We start from the raw sequence: 24187 nt of genomic DNA, 5'->3' as shown, positions 1-24187 counted from the left end.
CTCAGACCTCTGGCTGCAATATGTTCCAGGTTGCTATAGCAATTATTCTCGTCACTCCTGTTCCAAGCACATTTATGACTTCAGGGAATGTCCAGGCCATCAGTTTGTAATCTTTTGTGCTGCATTTTAATATACCCCAGCATTGTTCTTTGTGGTCTTCATGGGTTTCCTATATACATACATTTCTTCCTAGAACTGCAGGCAGAGTTTGTTTTGTCTTTCCCTTAATGCTGAATTTGCATGACTGCAACCAGGTGCATAAAAATCACCCAAATTTAATAAAATTTGATTAAAATCAGGAGAGGAAGAGTAGATGCAATCACAAAGATGCCGGGACGGTAAAAAAGCAGAGGCAAATGTGCATGATGTTTGTGATGAATGGACATAATGGCTAAAATTTAATGCAAAACAATGTTCATTGTTTTACATATGGCCACAGTATGGAAGGAGAAGGGCTGGAACTGCTATTGGGGAAGACCAGTAGAGTGGAGCATCTGTCCAGTCCAATAGTAGGAAACCTCCTTGAACAAGCTACACGCTTTTGCAAGAAAAAAAAAAAATCTCCAGGAAGAGGCTTACTCAATAGCAAGAAATAATAATATGTAACATAGACTTCAAAACTTCCTCCTATGAACAGCAGTAGCAAAATACTTGAAAAATACTTGCTGGTTGGGGTGTGCATTTAGTCTCAACCTGGTCCTTTCCTGGGCTTTCACTTCAAGAGAAATCTCAATTGGTCAGAAGGAGGGACTTCAGCTAGTCAAAAGCTTCATGACTTCTCTTTCTCATGGGTAGACAGAAAGAGACTCCACAATTTTAAATATTCCCATGTGTACCAATTGAGTCACTCCCCACAAGCAGCTGTAATGTTTTTTGGCCAGTTGCCAAACTCTGCCTGTGTGCAAGGCAGTGAACTCCCTCTGAGTTTTTAAAGCTCAGTGGCTGTTAAAGAGAAGTTCCTGATTTAAATCTCACCTCCGCCATGAACCTATTAGAAGGACATATATCAAGATTCTGCTACCTCTTCACCCCAGCTTCCATTTGTAATATGGGGAAAATCGTAACCTACCTAACAAGGTTGCGCCAAAAATTGGTGCATGAGATAAGAACCTTTGGAATATTACAGTATTGCACATAGCAAGTGGCAAGTTTCATTCACTTAAGGCATACATGTAAAACTTGCTCGTTTATCCCTGGCACCTGCATTTCCTTTCTTCTATACCATAAATTCTCTTCTGTTTGGCCTACCTCAGAGGTGGTTAAGATCGAAGACTCATTCATGCAAGAATGGAACATCTTAGTGAGACATGCAGCTCCTCCCCTCTCCCTCCCACCCTGCATGCAGTAGCAACAAAGGCATAGCTCTGTGGTTAAAAGGGGCCAGCAGCTGCGGCACTAAACACAAGGATAGGCGGCAGCGCCGGCAGTGGCAGGCGGGGTTACTTGTGAGCTGCAAAGAGAACATCACCAAAACTACCTCCTGGGACTGCATCCAGCCACGCCTGCACTGCTTCGTGGCATTTGGAAGGAAGGTCGGATGCTGAATTAAAATAAAATAAAAACGATGATAAATTGCAGAGCACACAAACACACACTTTGAAACTGAAATAACATGGAGGAGAAACATACAACACATAAGAAGTGAAATAAAACCAAGGAAGCACCAAACAGGGGAAGGTCAGGCTCAGAAGGTCGCTTGAAAGGGGGAGAAAAATGAAGTGAGAATTCCTGGAACCAGGTAGCTGCTGCCAGCTCTCCCCCCCCTCCCCCCCGCCCCACTGCAGACAACAAGGGTGTTGCTGAGAAGCTCCTTTCTGCATTTTGCAGATAAACTTTTGGTCCATAGTCTGAACACACAAATCTCAACTACTCCAGAAAAGGTCTTCAGTTGCCTTTTATTTCTTCAGTGATAACAGGAAAGCGCTACTAAAATGAGTCCTCTCCCTTGTAACTATTCTGCCCCTCCTAAATTGGCTTCCTCATTCTCAGGTACGCATTTCAGACCAGTAGGTGAAGTGTTGGGTACAACATAAAGACGCCCTTATACAAAAGTTCTTCAGTTCTCTAGCCCTGCTGACAAACTTATGGAGAAACTAATCAGTTAAGACGCTTTTTACTCTTATTTCGGGTTTGCTTGTATTGCATCATCTACAATGTCGTTCCCTCAATGGTCTTCATTCCTACAGAGGGTGGGGGGAGTGGAAATCACCTTCTAACAAAGCCACTCCTGGATCAACATAGACAGTGAAGAAGGGTTACTATACAGGTGATTTACACACCCTTATATACATGTCCTATTATCTGTTTTTTCTTGTTATCTTGCCTTCCTTATCTATGTAACATAAAAAAGATTATGTATGCTACTATATTAATTTGAAGACAGAGAAAGATCAATCCTCTGTTTAGGAAAATCAAGGTAGCAGGATAAGGGGAAAGCAAGCTCAGAAGATGCAGAAAAGGCAATGAGCCCACATAGGTAGAGACTTATGTTCTTAAGAGAAAAGCGAAATTCTCATATGAAAATTCCCAGACAATTACCAAATCGATGGTAAGGCCACACCTGGAGTATTGTGTCCAGTTCTGGTCGCCGCATCTCAAAAAAGACATAGTGGAAATGGAAAAGGTCAAAAGAGAGCAACTAAGATGATTACGGGGCTGGGGCACCTTCCTTATGAGGAAAGGCTACGGCGTTTGGGCCTCTTCAGCCTAGAAAAGAGACGCCTGAGGGGGGACATGATTGAGACATACAAAATTATGCAGGGGATGGACAGAGTGGATAGGGAGATGCTCTTTACACTCTCACATAATACCAGAACCAGGGGACATCCACTAAAATTGAGTGTTGGGCGGGTTAGGACAGACAAAAGAAAATATTTCTTTACTCAGTGTGTGGTCGGTCTGTGGAACTCCTTGCCACAGGATGTGGTGATGGCATCTGGCCTAGATGCCTTTAAAAGGGGATTGGACATATTTCTGGAAGAAAAATCCATTATGGGGTACAAGCCATGATGTGTATGCGCAACCTCCTGATTTTAGAAATGGGTTATGTCAGAATGCCAGATGCAAGGGAGGGCACCAGGATGAGGTCTCTTGTTATCTGGTGTGCTCCCTGGGGCATTTGGTGGGCCGCTGTGAGATACAGGAAGCTGGACTAGATGGGCCTATGGCCTGATCCACTGGGGCTGTTCTTATGTTCTAGGCTCCAAGATCTGCTGGATATTCTTTGGGAGATAATGTGACCCTGTGCCCAGGACTGGGCCCTCTTGGTAAGGGCTCTGCAACTTTAGAATCATCAGTATCTCAGGTTGCTAAAATTGGGGCCTCAAACTGTTCACTCTCTGATGTTAAGAAGCTCACTGGGAAAAAGATTTCCTGAGACGGAAAGCTGGGGGAGAAAGTTTACCATCAGAGGACAACAGAGATCAAGGGCATGACTAAAGAGTAGCAGTGCTTGCAAGGAATTGCCAAAGAAAACGTAAACTCTGGAGATAACTACTGAGGAAAACGATGAATCATTACTCAGGTTGAAGGACAGATACTGGAAACAGTATTTTTTTGACACCTGAGAAGTGTAGAGCATTAAAATTGAGCAAAAAGGTAATCTTTCTCTTGCAAAAGCATTCACATATCCCACTGTTTCTCAAACTGAGGGTTGTGAACCACTGGTGATTCACAACCTGATGTGCAGTGGGTCACAAACTTTTGACCTGGGTTGTGACGCAATGCTCAGTTGGCCTCCCTGGGCCCCAGAATGCCCTGCAGAAGCAGCTGGAACTGACATCCAGTTCATGGGTGCAACTTCTGGTCTGACCTGAAGTTGCTTCTACAGTGTATTCTGGGGCCTGTGGAGGCCAATGGAGTGGGTCGTGGGCCTGGCACAACCTGGAAGCAGCTTCCAGGGCTCCCCAGAATGCATTGCGGTACTATAGGGAGCACTGCGTTGTGACTCACTGCGAAGGATGAGGTAGGCTGCAGTACTAAAGAGTTGGGGAGCCGCTGCACTATAATATTTAAAAAGAAAAAGTAATCAAACAGAACAATAGCAAAGCATAAACTATTCTATACATGTTATCCTTTCATTTAGAGCAGGGGTGCCCAAACTCCGGCCCTGGGGCCACATGCAGCCCTCAAGGCCTCTCGATGTGGCCCTCAGGGAGTCCCCAGTCTCCAATGAGCCTCTGGCCCTCCAGAGATTTGTTGGAGCCTGTACTGGCCCGACGCAACTGCTCTCAGAGTGAGAGTGACTGTTTGACCTCTAGTGTGAGCTGAGGGATAAGGGCTTCCTCCACTGCTTGCTGTTCCACGTCTGTGATGCAGTAGTGGCAGCAAAGGAAAGGTTAGCCTTGCTTTGTGCAAGGCCTTTTATAAGCCTTGAGCTATTGCAAGACCTTCATTCATTCATATAAGTTCATCTTTAATATATTCATATATGTAAACTGATGTAAATTTATTCAAACTTTAAATGTAAATTAATTCTTTTTTTTCCCCGGCCCTCGACACAGTGTCAGACAGATGATGTGGCCCTCCTGCCACTTCCTGGCAGGTGTCTGAAATACAAACTCTGGACCATGTACCCAATGTCACACCTTGGGCAGTTTCTTGTTCCTTGAGTGGTACACCAACTCTATACACCCACTGAGCCACCGTGCCAGGGAGCTGGCTGAGGCCTTGTGCCCTTCATTGGAATGCCTGAAGGTGATGAAGAGAGACTTAGAACGTCTCAGCCCCTTCATCCTTTCCATATAGAACAGTAGGGCCTGCCTAACATCTAAAGTGTGCCATAGCTTCTCCTTTGCAATAGCTGGGCTTGGGACAATGAAGGGAGAATGAGTTCCTGTGTCCTATGGAAGGTGGAGTTGACTTTTGAGATGAATGTTGGGTCAGGGCGCAGGACCTTCTTGTCCTGGTGAAAAATATAGTGCCTGGTGTTCAAGGAGAGGGCACCTAGCTCTGAGACCCTTCTAGTTGAGGTGATGGCTATGAGGAATAGGACCTTGAAGGGCAATTCCTTCATGGGCAACGTAGCCAGAGGCTCGAAAGGGGGGGCCCATGAGGTCTACCAGAACCTTGCTATGATCCCAGCTAGGGAACCCAAAAATAGGTGGTGGGTTAAGAAGGGCCACCCCCTCAGGAACCATCCTATGCGCGGATGTGAAGCGAGGGTTGTCCCCGACTCACCACCCAAGACGCAACTTTGCTGGACTATCCTAACTTGTGCACTATGCCCTGTTCAATCTCCAAGCTGTCAGATGGAAGAGATGGGGCTAGTGGTGGGCCAAGGAGCCCTAAAGGAGATCCTTCCTCCAGTAGAGTCCACGGGCTCCGTACTGACAGGCGAAGCAGTTCCAGGAACCAAGGATGGCTTGGTCACCTTGGAGTGATCAGGATTACATTCTCTCTTAGTCTTCTGACCTTTTGTAGGACCCGGGGAATCAGCGAGAATGGCAGGAAAGCATATAGTAGACTTGCTGGTCAGGATGAGCTGAGTGCGTCAACTGCCTCTGCTCCCTCCTGTTTCCCCCTAGAGAAGAATCTGAGAAGTTGTTTACTGCAAAGGCAAACAGGTCCACTGATGGCTGGTTGAACTTCTGTGTGATGAGGTGTAATACATAAGGGTTCAGCTGCCACTCAGTCTTTAGGACTTGATGTCTGTTGAGATAGTTTGCCATGGTGTTGGATGTGCCTGCCAGATGCTCCGTTCTGATGGCCTGTAGTTGTTCATCCGCCCATTGCAGAAGTAGGGTTGCCTTTCTGCGCAGCCTGTTCAATCTTGTGCCCCCTTGCTTGTTGATATATGCTTTTGTTGTCACATTGCCCTGAGTTCTATTACGATGTGGAGGTGTGCTTCCTCTGAGGACCAGATGCCCTGGGCTGAGGCCCCCTGCATGTGTGCGCCCCAGCCATGGAGGCTGGCATCTGCTGTGATTACTGTCCGTATCTGGTCTCCCTGCTTTATCCCCTCTGCCAGGTGCTCCTTGTTCTGACACCAAAGAAGAGGGTCCTGTCTCACCCTGGCTGGGATCTTGACTGTGGAGCTGATCTGCTTCTCTAAGTGCCCTTAGAAGCAGGAGTCCCTGCAGCTGTCTGGAATGAAAAAGGATTGACGCTCCTGGGTCAGCAAGAACTTGGTGTTGGTCGTGTCCAGGGAGAAGCCCAGATGCTCCAGTTCCTGTATGGGATTGAGGGAGCTCTTCTCCACGTTCACCATGAACCGGTGGCTCTGGAAGCACTTCACTGTGAGCTGTACATCCTGACTCGCTTGTTCCTTGGATGGGGAGCAGACCAGGATGTCGTCCAGGTAGGGGTAGAGAAACCTTTCCTGCAGCCAAAGGTGGGCCACCAGAGCCACTAGAATTTTGGTGAACACTCTTGGGGTTGCAGTTAACCCTGTACTGAAAATGCTGAGACCCATAACAGAAACAACAGGTACCCCTGTGCTTGGAGTGGATTGACACGTGAATGAATGCCTCCAAGAGGTCAACTAAGGCCAGAAAATCTCAAGGCCAGTTGAGAAAAACCTTGTGCAAGTCCTTACTTTCCACAAAGAGGTAATCAAGTGCCTCCCTGAAAAGCTTTGAGTCTGTGAAGGGGACAGCGAACAGTCTGGCCTGGGATCCTTGATCCACTTCCCAGTGCCTGAGCCAGATGTTCCTTCTGGCCACAACACTGGAGGCCACGACCTTGGCAGAAAAGGGCATTCAAGACTGGTAGAAGCTGTGACCTCTGCCACCACTCTCCTGACCAGCTCCTCCATTTGCACCTGGGAAAGGATGCCTACCCGCAGCCTCAGCCCTGCTAGAGTTGCCTTGGGAGCCTCACCTTCATCCTCCATACATGGGTTTGAAGCTGAGGCTCTGGCAGCCATCTGGTCTCAGCCGGCGTTTGCGTCATCCTCTGCTTGGTTGGGGGTGCAGAGGACGGAAGACGAGAGTGTGCCCACCCTTGACCAGTTGAGCCACCGCTGCTGGGACCTGCTGCTTGAGCACGATGTTGGGGCGGCTTGCCATTGGTTCTCTCCCTTCCACTTATAAAGGAGCCCTTGCCTGTCTAAAATGGCTGGGGGGGGGGGGAAAGGAAAGGACAAAATGCTGATCTAAGGTTGAGCTACTCCAAAACATGACCGTTCTCCTGTAAGGCAGGGTCGGTCTGGGGAAGGGACGATCCAAAGGGAGAAGTCAAGACTCCAGGACTGACCCTGCCTTCGGAGGGCAGGGGCTTCCCACCTTTCCTGTCCCAAGGAGGGCATTTGTTGAGAAAGGCATTTGTTGAAACAAGGCATTTGTTGAGGAAAGTGCCTACCACCCAACAATGCCAGCATTCTTACTTCACACACATTTCCTTCCAACTTTTTTCAATCTCCCAGTCAGAAAATTTCACAACTGTTGTCTTATTGAAACAATGAATTTTGCTTAAACTTCTGCAAATGTTTAAGAAAAACCATCCTCTCTATAATTTAAATTTATTGCGTAATGTTTTGCCCTCGATGTACCCAGTGTTCTTCAGACATACGAAGTGAACATTTTGATGATGCTGCAGTGGTCAGGCAGGGTATAAATGTTTACATATATTTTCTTAAACATTTGGCTCCTATGGCTATAAACAGTCTTACAGCTCTCATTTGAATCTCTTCAAATTATCTGTCTGCTTCCAGCACTATGGACAACCAAAAAAAAAAAAATTCCTATACACCAACTGAAAAGTGTATTGGTACATCCATAGTCTTTAATACAATCGGTCAATCTGATTTAAACACAAAATTGGCCTTCTTGAACCTTTCCATTAGTGTCTGCTCTGACCCTTGGGGTCTTGCTTCCCTTCACATTTTTGTCCTGCAATAACCTGCAAGTTCTCAATAGCAGCTGCTTTAGTAATTTCAGAGCACTGAAGATCTTGCTTAGTTGTGCACTAGGAGATTCATCTGCCATTATGTCTCACGTACAGAGAATTGTGAGAGTATGAGCTTGTGGAATTTATGCATTTTCCAACTCAGTGTCCTAAGCACAGGGTGCCAAAAGTCCAAGGCTCTCAGTCCAAGGCCAGAGGCATCATTGCTGGCTCAAAGTATAGGGGAGCACAACATATGGGCAGAATGTCTTGTCTTGCTCCTCCAACCAGTTTTAATGAAGATGAAAATGCCTCCTTGTCATCCTCTCCTCTGCCCCCAGCTGAGACACTTCTGATAACACTGGTTGGCTAGATAGGAAAAACTAAGGCACTTCCTGCCCTCATGAACTCATCTTCTGTTCTTCAAGTCTCACACATTATGGTGATAGGACAGGGGGTTGGTGAAAGTCACACTGCAGATCATCAGAACATTATCCTCAATCATTAGAGCACCTCCTTCCCAAAGGATGTTAAATAGTGCTATACAAGATACAAACATATTGAAAGTAAAGCAAGAGCCAGATTTAATCTGCATTAGGCTATAAAATCCTAAGAAAATTGATATTGTTGTAAATCCACGTTTGGGATTTATGCTGTTCTAACAGTGCAGTCCTAAGTATGTTTATTCAGAAGTACTTCTCTCTAAACTCAGTGCTTTATCTTGCATTTTTAGGATTATAACCTTAGTCTTGGATGCAAAAAAAAACCTCCAGCAATTTCTTTTAAAATTCAGTACAACTCATCTCATAAGGAGGACTGCCCTGGTAGACTAGGCAGGGATCCATGAAGTCCAGCATTCTGAGCTCTCCCCCTTTTCTGTTCATTAAGCAGAGACTTCTGAAAAAAACTTAGCAATTAGATTCTCAAACCTTGGAGGGCATTGAAGTTTAAATATAACCAAAGACGCTAAGACAAGGAAATCCCCTTCTGTTGGCCTTTGTAGGAGTGGCAAAAGCAAATCAACCTGAAATCAACAGTGGTAAAAGCAACATTAAAGTCCCTCTCAGAAAGCAGAGTTGGCTTCTCTGGAAATGTGAGTAACAGGAAACAAATGCTCTTGTGGTGTAAGGGATCAACACAGGGACATGTTTACCTCTGGAGGTGGAGGACTTAGAAGCAGGGCCGACTTTTTCCTCCTCCTCTTTCTGACGGATGTGTGTCCAATGCACATCTGCCAAGATCTCCAGGGGATCAATCGGATTTACTATCTGTTGCAGTCTCAGGTTTCCAGCTAGCAGACAAGAGGCCAGTGGTGGATCGTGTTGATGGAGTGGCAAAGTAGAACAGGAAGGAAAGAAAGGGAGGAAGGGGAGGAGCACACACCATAGGAAAGTAAATGTGGGGAAAGAAAAAATGAAAGAAGTCACTTGCTGAGATCAGCTGGTAAGAGAAGACAGGTAAAGCTCAGTATCGTGCATGCATATGCTCCCCTCTCACTACCACACACGCAAGACTCCAATGTAAAGATTCCACTTCAGAGATGCACACAAATACAAGAGGATCCACGGTGGCCTAAGTTTTCCTCTTGTGCATTTCTGTGGCAACAAACAAACATTGTGCAAGTTACTGGAGATGAATATTCAGGCTTAAGACAAACCTGTACTTTATAGCATCCTTTTCTGAAGACTGAAAAAAACACAGGAATGGGATGCACTGTTTATTCAGTATGGTTTATAACAAATAATATTTCTCTCTTCCCATTCCAATGATTCTTTGTGGTATGCAGTCTGCATCTTGTGCAAGCTCAAAAGAACTTCCTTTCTGCTTGACAGTCTTTGAAAGGTTCAGGAACAATGACCACTGTCAGAGGACTATATGAGGTGAATCAGCAGAAAGGATGAAGGAAATTAAATTCAATGGAGACAGAAATGTACATTATTTTTTTGTCTCACCTGTAATTACTAGCATAATACATCCTCCCTTCTAGGAGGTACCCCGCTAATGCAACACAAATTACAGTGGAAAACTCAATTGTGGAAGAAAAGCATTTTGATTTTGAAGTGGATCCTGGCTCTCCAGCGGACACATGCGATTTCGTGCTGCCCAGTGGCCTTGCAGTAAGTAGAGTTAGTGGTTACACCATATCACACAGGAGTTAGAAGGATGAATTTTAACAAGAAAGAATTGAGAGTGGACAGGAAATACAAAGAGACTTTACAAGGCTCCCAAAGAGCAGGCCTCACTTAATCCTCAGGAATTGTACTTTCTTATTTTAATTGTATCGAATGCACCCCAATACTTTCACATCTTCCACAGGGGTCTAGATGTTGGTTTCTACTTATAGCTTTAAAAATAATAATGATAATAATAAGTGAATTTAACTGAGCCAGGCTAATTGGCCTTGTTAACAGGCAGCCAGTGAAAAGGGACACCGTAACAGTTCCACATTTATACCATCAACTATAAAGCACCAAACAAAAAGTCATGTGTCAGAAAATGATATGAACACTGCCATAAAAAAAATAACATTTAACAGGATCATGTGACGGAATCAAGCAAAAATTGCAATACTGTAAACCAGCCATTTTCAACCACTGTGCCGTGGCACACTGGTGTGCCACCAGTGGTCCAAAGTGTGCCACAGGAGTTTGGGGGAAGGTCATTTATTAGTAGGGCCTATGGGGATTATAGGTCCCCACTGGCAGCATGGTGTGCCTTGTCAATTGTCTAAAACCTGATGGTGTGCCTTGACAATTTTAGTGCCTTGTCAGTGTGCCATGAAATGAAAAAGATTGAAAATCACTGCTGTAAACCAAGAACAAGATGGGAGTGTCCGTGTCCGTGTGTGTAAGCGAAGGTTTTAGTTTTACACTCTCCAACACACTGGAGGGAGGTGGGGGGAGAAAGAATAATCTTGTCTACTCCTGTTGCAGCAAATATCCTTACAACAAAAATGGTAGGCCATTGTATTGTGACAAAAAAATGCAAAGGAAAACTCCTGATGCAGGAGTCTAATAGTTGTGAAAGCCAGCACAACTGTATCCTCCAACATTTGGTAGTTGAACCTCCTTTCTTATATTGACAGAACTGGAGTGGCAACACAGGCTGAGTAGCAGTGATCTCTCTTTGCCCACAGCAGGAGTTCAATACCCCAGATGCTCAAAATACATTCTAGAATTACAAAACTTACAAGGTGCTATTTGTTTCCTACCTGGCTGCCAGCAATTTAAACATACAGGGAACTTTGTAGACACAGCATTTTAAAAATAAGACGTGAGACCTGCTCTTTGTAAAATATTGCTTTCTTTTCTCCTTAGGGTACCTTTAAATGTACCCCTGTCCTCTTCATTCGAGAGCCTTTGAAGCCACAGGCCTTGCTGAAGTTCTCTCTCCCAAGGGCAATACTCTCCCTCTACAGTAGGGGGAGTCAGACACCAATAAAAAGCATTGATATGGAAATGAGAGCAAAAGAGAAGAGAAGGACAGGACAGTGAATCAGAAAGAACACAGTGATGGTTTGGGGAAACTCAGAAAGGTTCAGGGCTGCTTTTCCAGCAGAAAAGTTATGACCGATTTCACTTTTATTTAGGAAAGTGCATGTATTGTATATGCAAACCTTCTTTTGTGCAATGAACGCATGTCTACTGTGGTGCATGTGTACACATGTTGCAAGAACCTGCCGTCAGCTGGGGTTTCTTCCTGCCTGATACACTGTTTTGCATTGATCTGATAAGGATATACATGGGGTGCAAGCAATTCCCTTGCATGGGAGCAATATCATTCTTGGAAACTTGTCATGGGAGGTTCAGACACTCACCAGCTAAGTTTCCTTCTGATATCTGAGTCAGGAGTTCTTGGAACTCTTCTCAGGGCACAATCCTAACCAGGTCAACTCAGAAGTAAGTCCTATTTTGTTCAATGGGGATTACTCTCAGGAAAGTGTGGCTAGGATTGCGGCCTAAGAGTTAACATACCTGAAACAGAACCTACCAGATTATTCACCTGCAAGCTGCAATTCTATAACGTCCATGCCCAAAATGTCGCCCAACATTAAAACCTTTCTGCTTCACAGAGCAGCTTGATCACAGTTGCCATTACTCCAGAAACGTATACTAAGATCTTCTGATCACTATGGCCTTTAACTGGTCGGTGCCTTTACTGAAAAGATGCCTTTACTATTCACCTCAGCAGACCATGAAAGAGAGTATGGAATTCTCTGGTAACCATGTAGGTTAAAAGCTGAACTCCTCTAGATCCCGTAAGTCTACAAGACATGTGGTGTGGCTGCCAGCGGCAATTAAGAAAATTAATGTGAGCAAGGAAATTGCTCTGTAGCCTCCCTTCCCTAAAAACAGCCCTTTGGAAATGATACAACAACACCCTGTAAACCCTTCAAGGTTCAATATTCTTCAGCTGGGTCGTTCTCAGACTTGTAAATAACTGAAACATCTCTTTGTTAAGAACACACCTGTGTGTTTTTGCTCGAAACCGATACCCCCTGAAGTCATTTGTGCTGCACTGTCCCCTCCACTGACTGGCAGCATGAATAAGTGCTCACAGTGTGTTTGTGACTTATTGACATAGGTGACAATGTTCTGTTTAGACAGGTGGCTTTGTGCCTTCAATAAAGACCATGCCTGAAGCAACCATAAGGAACCAAAACAGAAAAACATAACTATGATTCAGATATTGATCCCTAGAGGACTCCAGTTCTCTAGAACTAGAGGGCAAAGGCACGTGATGCCCAGCTGGCTCTGCACTGCAAAGCTTTTATATAAACCCTTCCAATGGCCAAAAACCTATGTGGGTTAGACACCAGCAGAATGTGTGTTGTGCCAGTGGCATCTGCTTTACGGACATCATAAAGCAGCAGCTATCGCTGCCTGGCAGCTGGAGGGCAGGTCAGAGCAGTCTCCCGCATTTTGGCGGATGTCTGAAGATCTGCCACCTACCTAAGGTAGGCTGGTGGGCGAGCTGGGATGGGGCAGGGGACTGGGCAACGACGGGAGCAGAGCAGGACAGTGACAGGGAATGTACGAGTTTGGCAGCAGCAGTGCCCACCAAATCCTAACAACCTTCCCAGGCCCGATCCACCTTCCTGGGTCAAAGCTGCACTAGCTATAGAGCTGGCGCAGTCCGAGTTGACCCATGGCAACTGTTGGGGCTTACCCTGGGGCAAGGAAGCAAATGTTCCCTTACTCCAGTGGTTCCCAGCTGCTGTGGTCCTCCTACTGCTGTGCTGCTTCCTTGGACTTTGAATTCATAAGACTTGACTGTGGTAAGGCCATAATGGTAAGGCCACACCTGGAGTACTGCGTCCAGTTCTGGTCGCCGCATCTCAAAAAGGACATAGTGAAAATGGAAAAGGTGCAAAAGAGAGCGACTAAGATGATGACTGGGCTGGGGAACCTTCCTTATGAGGAAAGGCTTTGGCGTTTGGGCCTCTTCAGCCTAGAAAAGAGGCGCCTGAGGGGGGACATGATTGAGACATATAAAATTATGCAGGGGATGGACAGAGTGGATAGGGAGATGCTCTTTACACTCTCACATAACACCAGAACCAGGGGACATCCACTAAAATTGAGGGTTGGGAGAGTTAGGACAGACAAAAGAAAATATTTCTTTACTCAGCATGTGGTTGGTCTGTGGAACTCCTTGCCACAGGATGTGGTGATGGCATCTGGCCTAGATGCCTTTAAAAGGGGATTGGACATATTTCTGGAAGAAAAATCCATTACGGGTTACAAGCCATGATGTGTATGTGCAACCTCCTGATTTTAGAAATGGGCTATGTCAGAATGCCAGATGCAAGGGAGGGCACCAGGAAGCAGGTCTCTAGTTATCTGGGGTGCTCCCTGGGGCATTTGGTGGGCTGCTGTGAGATACAGGAAGCTGGACTAGATGGGCCTATGGCCTGATCCAGTGGGGCTGTTCTTATATTCTTATGACTGACCCTGACCGGCCTTGATCAGGAACCACACTGACTTCCATCCATTTGCCATTGGCTTGGCTCCTGAAACCATGTTCTAAATCTGGTTGCAGCAGGTTGAGTCCCAGATCCCAAGGAAAAACCTAGCACTGTGGTCCACATATGAAAGCCAGCAAGAGAATGAAAGCTGAGTTAATACAAAACGACAAGTTCAGGGATTACCAACATGATGAAGACAGACTGCTGCCTTTGGCCCAATTACATCTACAGAAGAGTTTTCCTCTGACCTACAAGCAGTACACAAACATACTCTCTTTCTCTCCCCCTCCCCCTTCAGGTTTAGTTTTTCCATCAGAGTCTTCCACAAAAGAGAGAGGGACATCTCACATTTAACAGACTCCTACATTTTCTGTTTAGTCATCAACAAACTTAATTTATATTTCCCACCCAGTGGAAAATAAAACCATGGACTACTAACCTTCACTAGAGACTTCCTCTTCCTCCTCCTCCTCCTCTTCCTCCTCCTCTTCTCCTTCCTCCTCCTCCTCGACATCATGATTTTTCTCAGCCTCCAGCTCCTCCTCACTCTTGCCTTTCAGCATGGCATGTATCCGCACAGCCTCTTTCCATGGCACACCACCCAGGTCAGAGGTGGGTTGTTGTGGTTGCTCTTCCTCTTCCTCCTCTTCCTCCATCTCAGATTCTGAACTACTACAGAAAGAAAGCAGACAAATGAAAAGATGATGCAAGATTTGTTTACAGTCAGTGATGCTTTTAGAACAGGTATAGTCAATGCGGACTGCCACCCTTTGCATTTCACAAATGACACTTGGGTTTTCAAAAAGGGAGGTACGTGCAGCCAACAGGATGCTGAAAGGAGACCATACCCCATGACTCCACAAAGTGCCCTTTGGAGTAACACATGCTCATATTTTAATCAAGTTACTAACAGATTTGTATGGCTAAAAGCAAAAACCCTCAGGTGAAGTCACTTGACAAAAGAGAGGGAAAAAAGAGTGGGAAAATGATCACTGAGAAAGGGTTGAGCATTTTTCCCCACCTTTCTGCCGCTAGGACACAACTTGCACAAGTGCAATGGAAGCTAGTTACGCAAGTTTACACGTGCCTTATTCATGAAGTCTGAGTAATGATCCCATTAGAACAGTGTTTCTTAAAGTGTGGGCTCCTAGGAGCCCTGGGGCTCCCCTGAGACCCCTTCAGGTGCTTCACAAGCACACCATAAGTGGCTGCCATATGCCCCTGCCAGGTTTGCTCCTCTGTCCCTCTTGCTTTCTCTGTTCATGACTCTCCTTCCTCATTCTTCTCTTGTTCTGGCTATTTGCCAGTATTCAGAGTTGGGCTTGATGCTGCACCACCTCATCCCCAAGACTCTTCACATGCACCCATAGGGCTCTCCAATACTCCTTTAAAGCGTCAAGGGCTTTGATGACCAGAAGGTTTGAGAACTGCTGCATTAGAGGAATGAAACCAAGCTTTACAGAGTCATCATATGTTCTTAATGCAGGAAAGTTCCTTCTTGGAGGCAAAATCATCAGGAGCCTACCTGTTTCTCTTGAGTAACATCTTAAGGCCTCCCTTTTCCGTTTTTTATTGGCAAATGACTGCCAGGAATGTTTTATACTCATATTCTTCAATTATTAAAAAAAACCTAGGAGATGCAGTCTCAGTTTCAATTAGGCACATAGCAGTAGAAGTGCATACTAGATTTTCATCATTGTGCTTGCATGACTGGTTCCCTATGCAGGATTTTTTTATTTGTGTTGCTTCAAGTACATACAGCTTTTGGATTCTGACCTCATTATTCATATATGAAATCTTCCATTTGTTGCCTAAACCATTTATCTTCACAATGAAGTATGGGAACAGATTTTTCATGATTTTGTTTTTTACAGGGCTGTTAAGTAAAACTATGGGCAAACTTCACAAATGCATAAACCATTTGGGAATTTTATCTAGACAAGGAAAAGATAATTGCAATTTTCTCAACTTCCAAGAATGTATTTTTCCAAACATTTGTGTTCAGGCTTATTACGAGACTGCTTTTTATTTTAGAACATTGCTTGACAGATAGCTAGCCCTCAAAGAGGAATGTTGGCTTTGCTTTGTTAGAAGGAAAAAAAACAACAGTTTGATGTTTACTGTGACTTAAAAATAGCACACAGCTCCCTGTCCAAGTTCAAAACTCAGGCTCAAAGTACACACTGAGTTCTGCTATTCACGCCTATGTTTTAGGTTGGGGAAAAAAATAAAAACCTAACATTACCACCACCACACACACACATGACCATTGCTAAAGCATTCTAGTACAGGCTGTGACTGAGCAGAAGGAGAGGAGAACTTGCTTAATCCCCTTTTGGTTCTTGCTATATTCCAGCTCAAGATTGCCCTCCATAAGTTTCTTTTCCACTCATGGGAACCAGGCATTTTTTAGGTGAAAGAGGAGTTTGGAACAAATGGTTTTGAGCTTGATAAGAACCAGAGAAGAAGCAGCCTCTCTCGACAGATTACTTCTTCCAATCATTCCTGCTTGCCCCCAGAATGGTGTAGCAGCTATAGTAACGGAAGACTAAGGTCATGAAGTTCACCAAGGGTCAAAACCTATCCAACTTTCCAGCGCTGGTGCAGCTATGCTAATCGGATGTGTGCTGCATCCTGCAGTGGGGGTGCAGTCATGGAAGCCTCCTCACCATCAGGGAACTTTTGTTCCCTGACCTTAGGACTGCATTGTGGCTGCATAGGTGTTGGAATGTTGGTTAAGATTGGGCTCTAAGTGACCTTGGGCCAGTCACTTTCCCTTAGTCTAGCCTACTTCATAGATTGTTGTGAAGGTAAAACAGGGAAAGTGGTACCACGTACGCTGCATTGAGCTCCATGAAGGTATGGTGGAATAAGATGTAAAAATATATCATAATTATTCACAAAATAACCACCAAAATGCAGGAGTAAAAAAAGTTACAGAATATGAAGTTTGAGCCACAGAGTGCTAGATTCTGATGCTGGAAACTTCTGTCTCTGAAGACATCTCTAAAGAGATTATCTGATCCAAGGCTCACTGTCTCCTGGTCACAGGAAACTAACCAACCTGCTGGGTAGGTCTTCTTCAGTCCCTTTGTCTAGCACACTGCTTAGGTTATGTTCTGCCAATGTCTCTTCTGGAACTTCTTCCAATTCCTCTTCCCGTTGTACCGACAGCCTGTAGTTCTCCAGTTCAATCCGCTCCGGTGTGCCACGCAGCCTCTTGGCAAGAGTAGGCTCTTCTATGCCATTCACATTGGGCGCTATGAAGTGAATTAACAGCCACACACAAAACAAGGAAAAGCGTGGTTAGTGTAGAAGTCTGAAATTTACAAGCAAATTCTGAAGGAGGAGCAACAAGACTGTGAACTTTGTGCTGCTTCCATAAAGACACTACACTGGACAGATTCTGCTGCTCAGAAACCAACTGGGCTGTGAAATTGCTATTAAAATGTTAAAGGTGAAATTACTATTGAGAATAGGCTTTCAAAGGCTTCAAGTCCTAACCACACTTTCCTGAGAACGAGCCCCATTGAACAAAATAGGACTTACTTCTGAGTAGACCTGGTTAGGATTGTGTCCAAAATCTACTTATAAGACAGAAACACTGCTCTGTGGAAGAAGTAGCAGCTCTCCAAGAACAAGCCAGAACAAGATCTGGCTGAAATCCAGATGGAAATCAATTGAAGACATCTTGAGCTGAATCAATACACCAAGCATAATGAGGGGCTAGAAGAGACTGTACTACTTTCTGAACATTGCCTTGAGTAAAAACACTCCCTAGTAATAGGAAACTTGCTGAGCAGGGAAAGGGCTGGGCTAGAACCTCTCCCCCTGTTGTGCTAATTTTTCTACTTCCTAAATTATTATTTTTTAATCGGGGATAGGACATGAAGTGGTTCGGTGTACCATACCACCTCTCCAGGAGGTACTACCTCATCCAGTTGCATACGTTGTTCCAAACTAAGGCTGCAATCCTATTCACACTTACCTGTGAGTAAGCCCCATTGACTATAATGGAACTTACTTCAGAGCAGACATACATAGGATTGGGCTCTAAGTGGCTAAGTGCCACATACACAACAGCATAGACACCCTTTGGGTTAAAACCATTTGGAAGAAAAATCACCCCCTTAGTTCAGCACTCAGTCACATGCACAGATTAGCATTCCCCTTTGGACACATTAAAATGATAAACAAAGCTACACTTTATTCGCTCTGATTATGAAGGCAAACTGGTTACAGTATGCTGGAGAAGAATTAATGTGAATGGGCAATTTACCAAACAAATGCATTCATTTCATTCCAGTTTGTTTTATATCTCTAGGGCGACCTTGCCCTATTCTAACATTACTGATCTGTGCTTGATCAGGAATAGTCACCCGCAGGTGACATGCCAGATTTTAGTTTGAACCTATCCTCTCCTCACTTTCATCCTGTAGGTCTGTCCAACCCCTAAGGATATTCCAGGCCCTTCTCCTGAATTTTGAAGGTTTTTTTTTAATTTTAATTTTTTTATTGCTTATCTATAGACATAACAGTTAAAGGTGTATCCACATCACCAAGCAGTAGATTCTGGCCACTGAATGCAGTTTAAAAAAAAGTTAAATCAAATAATGTTAACGTATATATATCAGACTTCCTGCATTTTGGTTTTGCACTTTTGAATTGATGATGTTCTACATGCATCCTTAAGCCTCACTACCACTACCACATGAGTGTCAAGATCATTTTATTTAATATTAGTTATATTCCACTTTTCTGCCTGCTAACAGGCACCCAAAATGAATGACAATAAGACAGCCATCAATCTACAAAGGGCATACCTTTTTGTTTGTTTAAAAAGAGCAATGCCAATGTTATGAGACTTGACAACCCATTAAACCAAGGCCTTGTGTCTGCATTACTGATAAATGCAAAGCTTTACCTTTTTGTTTTGACATCACTAGACATCAACACCAGGAACAGAAGTAAACCTTGCATTTTAAAAAAAGTAAATAGTATAAGAGGGCACAAATCAGGCTGAAACTGTGGCAGGGGTAGTGGGGTTTTAAGTACTTCACCCCATCATGGTTCTGATCTTGATCATGTCCTTTCCTATCCCAGTTATTTTTTAATAGAACTAAAACTTCCCTTTCAGTTAGCATCTCCATTTTTAGCTGGCTGGGTACTGGTTTTATTATTTCAAGCCTGTCTTATTTCGAGGCTGATTGCCTTATTTTATGGTTGAGTTTCATATACTGATGTCTGTTCCTGCTTCCTGTGCACCACCTTGAGCTGTTGAACTGGTCCCAAGAAACCTAAAGAATAATGAATAAGGAAGTCCCTCTGCTAAAAAAACTAGTTTTGCCATCTGTGAAACAATCTCCAGTGATGAGTATATAGCACCAGCAATCTATCACTCTTGCTCTCATAGTAAAGGCAAAATGAAGTTTGTGGATGAAAGAGCATGGAAGCAATGCAGGAAACAAGAAGGAAAGCACAAGCCTTGCTTCCTGCACCTATTTTTCCTTGGATTTATTCTTTTAATATTTCAGAGCAGACCACAGCAGTAACCAAGCCCGACCTCATCAACATGAGGTTTTAATTTCTGGTTTTCCCTTTCTTATGACCTCAGATTCAGAGCTTAAGTACAAAGAGCAGAAGGATAGTGTGCATGGGGCATAACTAAGTATTTGGTTAAGCCAAGGCCTCAGCCAAAACCAACTATACTGCAATTATTTGCTTTTTAAGCATAAAGAGGGCAGTTTGGACAATATTGCTATTGTCCAACCAGCCCCCTGCAACTAAGGGCGCAATCCTAACCCCTTATGCCAGTGCTTTCCAGCACCGGCATAGCGGTGCCAATGGGATGTGTGCTGCATGCTGCAATTGGGTGTCACTCAGGAGGCCTCCTGAAACCAGGAGGGAATGTTTGTCCTCTTACCTCAGAGCTGCATTGCCCTTATGTCAGTGCTGGAAAGCACTGACATAAGGGGTTAGGATTGCGCCCTAAGAATGTGTACACATATATGTGGGTTTTTCCCTTCCTTTCCAGCAGAATTTGGGCACTTTCTATAATTTCAGGGGCAGAGAGGGATGGTTTACCTGAACTGTGTATTGGAATCGCGGAAGATCTGGCGAGGAGGTAGATGTGATGTCAGCAGTGGCCCCTTTAAGGGTAAGGCCTGGTCATCCAGCAGAGTGTGCTGTACAGCTGCAGCCATTTGAAGGCAACAGGGCCCTCAAGGATATAAGGAGCACCTGAGGCAGGAAGGCTTTGTGGGTTGTAGAAGGAGTGCAAGTTGGAGAGGAGGCTGACTGGGCTTATTGAATTTGGAATCTGACTTTGGCTTGGATACTCTGACTGATTTGACTAACTACCTGGAATCTGACCTTGGACTGTGAGCTTATTGGCTCTGGACTCTGATTTGGCAACTCTAACTGATTGGACTGACTTACTTGGAATCTGTGGACTGGGACTGGACTCTGACTTTTGCTTGCTGCACTTGTGAGTTTAACAAGGGAAACTAATCAGCCTTAAGCGGGTACAAGGCCCAGTGGGGAGGAGCTGTGGCAAGACAAACTGCCTTCCACATGCAATAATGAAAAAATGTCCCACTCTCTTCTAGAAAAGAGGGAGGGGCCCATTGGCAACCTTCAGTCTCGAAAGACTATGGTATCGCGCTCTGAAAGGTGGTTCTGGCACAGCGTCTAGTGTGGCTGAAAAGGCCAATCCGGGAGTGACAATCCCTTCCACACCGGGAGCAAGTGCAGTCTGTCCCTGGTCTGTCTCCCTGGCTATGGGCCTTCCTTCTTTGCCTCTTAGCCTCAGACTGTTGGCCAAGTGTCTCTTCAAACTGGGAAAGGCCATGCTGCACAGCCTGCCTCCAAGCGGGCTGCTCAGAGGCCAGGGTATGAGCATTCATGCTCTTTGGTTTCTTGAAAAGGAATATCATATGAACCCGTTCAGCATTTGTTTTTCTTTTTTAATTTTGATATATAGGCATGTCCCCATATTCGCAGGGGTTGTTCCAGAAACCCTCATGGTTAACTGAAACTGCAGATGGGGTGAACAACTCCCCTCCTCACTCTCCAGAGTCACCAGAGGATCCTCTGAGACCAGCAGTGGCCTCAGACATCTGTCTATGGCCTCAGTCGGGTTCAGACTGAGCCTGAGAAGGCAAAAAAAGTGACATCCCGTTTTTCTGTGAAACCAGAAGTGACTTTTTAACGCTTTGAGGATATCCATGGCCTCTGCTGAGCTCAGAGGACACTCCAGAGCTGAGGGGAACTGAACTGCGGGATGCTGCAGACCCGGTCTGCAGATAAGTTAATCCGCGGATATGGGGGTCCCCCTGTACATACACAGGTCCACAACTATCCTCTTGGCCTTCTAGCTGAGCACTGATCCGTCCTCCAATACCCCCTGTACTCCATCTGTGCACCAAGTTGTTCCCAAAACACATTCCCAACCCTTCCCCCGATCCATGTTTCATTCTTGTGGGAATATATTAAAAATGCCTCTGAACACGTGAAGAGTGACATTTCCTTTTCATTGAGCATTCTCTTTCCACAAATGCAACCTGCCCCTCTCCACACAGAGTCAAGCAGAAGGATTTATAGAACAGATGGCGATGTTCCTTCACAAACCTGAGCCCCTGCCGAATAAAATTTAATTCTCATTTTTCCCATGCAACAGCTTTTCACAATTCAACTGATGCTCTTCCCCTTCTCCAACTCTCTTGCCATTGCAGGTTCTTTCTTTGTTGTACCCACTCAGACACAGGGCTTCATTTACACCACAACCCAGTACAATATAATCTGTTTCCTGTCACTAGGGCTAGAAAGGCTAGTGAGCGCAGTCTCTATCCTCTCAAAAGGCATCCACCTCAGGTTTTTGTGTCAGTCCAGCCCTTCGAAGCAGCTTGGCTCTTTGGAGATTTAGTCAGCCTTGAGAAGACAAAATGGACAGTGTCCGGTTTTCTATGAAGGCATTTCACCCACTTGGATTTGCTTTTGTGCATTTTCTCTACAATCTGGAATGGAAGCGTGTAGGGAGGACGTCAGGATGAAGACTAGGATTGCATGGATACATCAGGGTGCAACACAGAAAAGTAGTACTAAGCACTACCCAGCTCATACACCCTGGAGGCAGCTTCCCTGATGATTTGCTGTCCCATGTTGGTTGAGGCAGCACAAAAAGGAGCAAGATAATTGTGCTGGCACACAATCTGTGTCTTGGCACTCCAATTGTGCAGGGGCCAGTGGGGGAGACAAGCAACAAAAATGCTGAGCCTTGCTGAGAGAGAAGATCTCCCTTCCCCTCCCTTCAAGTTGTCTGTGAAGAAAAATAGAAGTGGTTACCCTTTCCACTTGGCTAGGCACTTGTAGGAGAACAGATTCCTTCCTCTTCGCCCCCCCCCCCCAAATCTTGCCCTGGTTTGTGCAACTCCCATATAATAGCAGGGATTATTTTTCACTCTTCAGAGAGTGGCTTCCACTGCTCACAGGTGAGAAGGTGACCAGATGTGTTGAAGCGTGCATGCATTTGCACACGCACAAGAATAACGTGAACATATAAAGATCTACTTCTAGAGACTCACTCAGGTGGCCTTGAGAAATACTCTCTCAGCTCGAGTTCCCCATTTGTAAATGGGTACAGCAATGTTCTATATAGAATAGCTATTGTGAGAGCAAACACACAAGACTGTAAAGATCTTAACAATTTACATTTAAAAAGTATGATGTCATCCCAAGGAAATTGTGATGTATTCCAATATGTATTAAAAACTCAAATATTAGCTGCTAAACTGGTATTGTGCACCTCTCCAGTAAGATTGCCATCATCCTACAGTGTTAATTATTTTAGAGGTATAGAGCAGGGGTCTCCAAACCCAGGCCCAGGGGCCAGATGCGGCCCACGGCAAGCTTCTATCCGGCCCACGACCAGCCTCTTGTACCCTGAAAGCCTCTGGTCCACTTGGCTGAACATGACTGGAACTATGCTCTGGTTGCGTCTGGAGCAGTGGTTCTCAAACTTCCCAAGAGATTTACCCCCGGGGTCTTTGCAGGGGCGGGGGCAGGGGCAGCAAAGCAATCCCCAGGATCGTGCCCCTGCAGGGAGAGGGAGGCTATTTTAAAAATATTCATATGTGCTCCCAGGGTCCAGGGGGTGCGGGGAGCTTAGCGCAGTGCTTGCAGGGCTCTCCACAGCTTTGAAACAGTGGAAGTTCCAAGCGTGATTAAACCGGAAGTGGAACTCTATAACCCCTGGTATAGAGTTAACCTGCTAATCAAAACTCTGGCTCTAAGATGTAAACAGCCTTAAAAAGGCAAAAGGTTCTTGCCCTCATCTCAACAGCTCTGTATCTTGGAAATGTTTTGGCTACGAACAGTCCATAGATCAACCAAAGGGAGCACTTTTTCATAAGTGGGCAGGCTGCTTAGCTGTCATGTGAATGCTGACAGGGGAATTTTTATTTCAGTCCTTGACAGAGCCAACTTCTTGATGAAAGGAATGCCAGAGACAGAGATAACATCACTTGTGTTTGATGCGTCCTTTGACCTTTCCCCTCCTTTGATCCATGTTTTTGTGAATTTTTGTTTTCATGTAAAGAGTCTGTGGCAGCTATTTATCATTTGAACTCTCCAAATCCAATCCTGCCCTTTCAAAGAACAAGCCAGAGACCGCCCCGAGGATGGCTTCATGTTCCAGTTGCGTATGACGTGAGAGTAGGACAGTAGGCAATGCTCACTTCTGCAAGGTGCACAGAGCACCATAGGCTGAAGCTCTGTACATACTTAAACATTTGCACAGCACTTTAGAGCAGTGCCAAACAGAAAGCCTGCGGGACAAATGTGGGCCCTGGAAGCAAGGTATCCAGCCCCGTTATCACTGGATTCTTTCAGCAGGATAACTGGGCTTTTTGTTATCTTGAAAACAAGAACAAGATTTGCACATTTTCTCTTTGTCATTTGCAGCAAATGAGTTTCTTTGTGAGAACATGATGCTTATTTCTGCTTAATGATGTCACTTTCTGTTTAATGACGTCACTTCCAGCCCTCAGGAGGCATGATGAATGCTAACTTTGGCTCTCTGTATGAAATGAGTTTGTCACCCCTTTTTTATAGCATTTGAAGCGCTTCACATACTTTGAGCAGGATCAACAGAATGGCAAAATCTGGTCCGTCAGCTCAAAGGCCTTTACATTCATTTTCCAACAGTAGTAGTTGCAACTTATGCCACACAGCAAACAGTTTTTGAAAGTAAGGGAAGGGTTTAGGAAGCAGTCAACAGTTTCACTGGCTGGTTCCAATGTCCTAGGTGGTCCATGCTCAGAGGAAGTGTGTCAGTAAATACCAGTTGCTGGGGAGTGACAATTGCCCTGATCCCCTGCTTCTAGGCTTCCCAGATGC

The 24187-nt window shown here is 45.0% G+C and overlaps 1 protein-coding gene across 17 annotated transcripts in view; it reads right to left on the bottom strand.

Moving 5' to 3' along the window:
* The window catches only part of MICAL3 (microtubule associated monooxygenase, calponin and LIM domain containing 3), a 257846-nt gene that overhangs the window by 48471 nt on the left and 185188 nt on the right, over positions 1–24187 (bottom strand). For all 17 annotated transcript variants that reach the window (XM_066633712.1, XM_066633717.1, XM_066633708.1 and 14 more), the window contains 5 exons: positions 16857–17052; positions 14232–14464; positions 11147–11236; positions 8978–9115; positions 1478–1540 (listed from right to left, as the gene is read on the bottom strand). In XM_066633712.1, coding sequence (XP_066489809.1) covers positions 1478–1540; positions 8978–9115; positions 11147–11236; positions 14232–14464; positions 16857–17052 — 720 coding nt within the window. The remainder of the gene's footprint in view (positions 1–1477; positions 1541–8977; positions 9116–11146; positions 11237–14231; positions 14465–16856; positions 17053–24187) is intronic.

Source organism: Tiliqua scincoides, chromosome 7 (genome assembly GCF_035046505.1).
Source record: "Tiliqua scincoides isolate rTilSci1 chromosome 7, rTilSci1.hap2, whole genome shotgun sequence".
NCBI classification, from domain to species: domain Eukaryota; kingdom Metazoa; phylum Chordata; class Lepidosauria; order Squamata; family Scincidae; genus Tiliqua; species Tiliqua scincoides.
The sequence above is the reverse complement of the archived record's forward strand: the minus strand, read 5'-3'. Positions and strand labels throughout refer to the sequence as shown.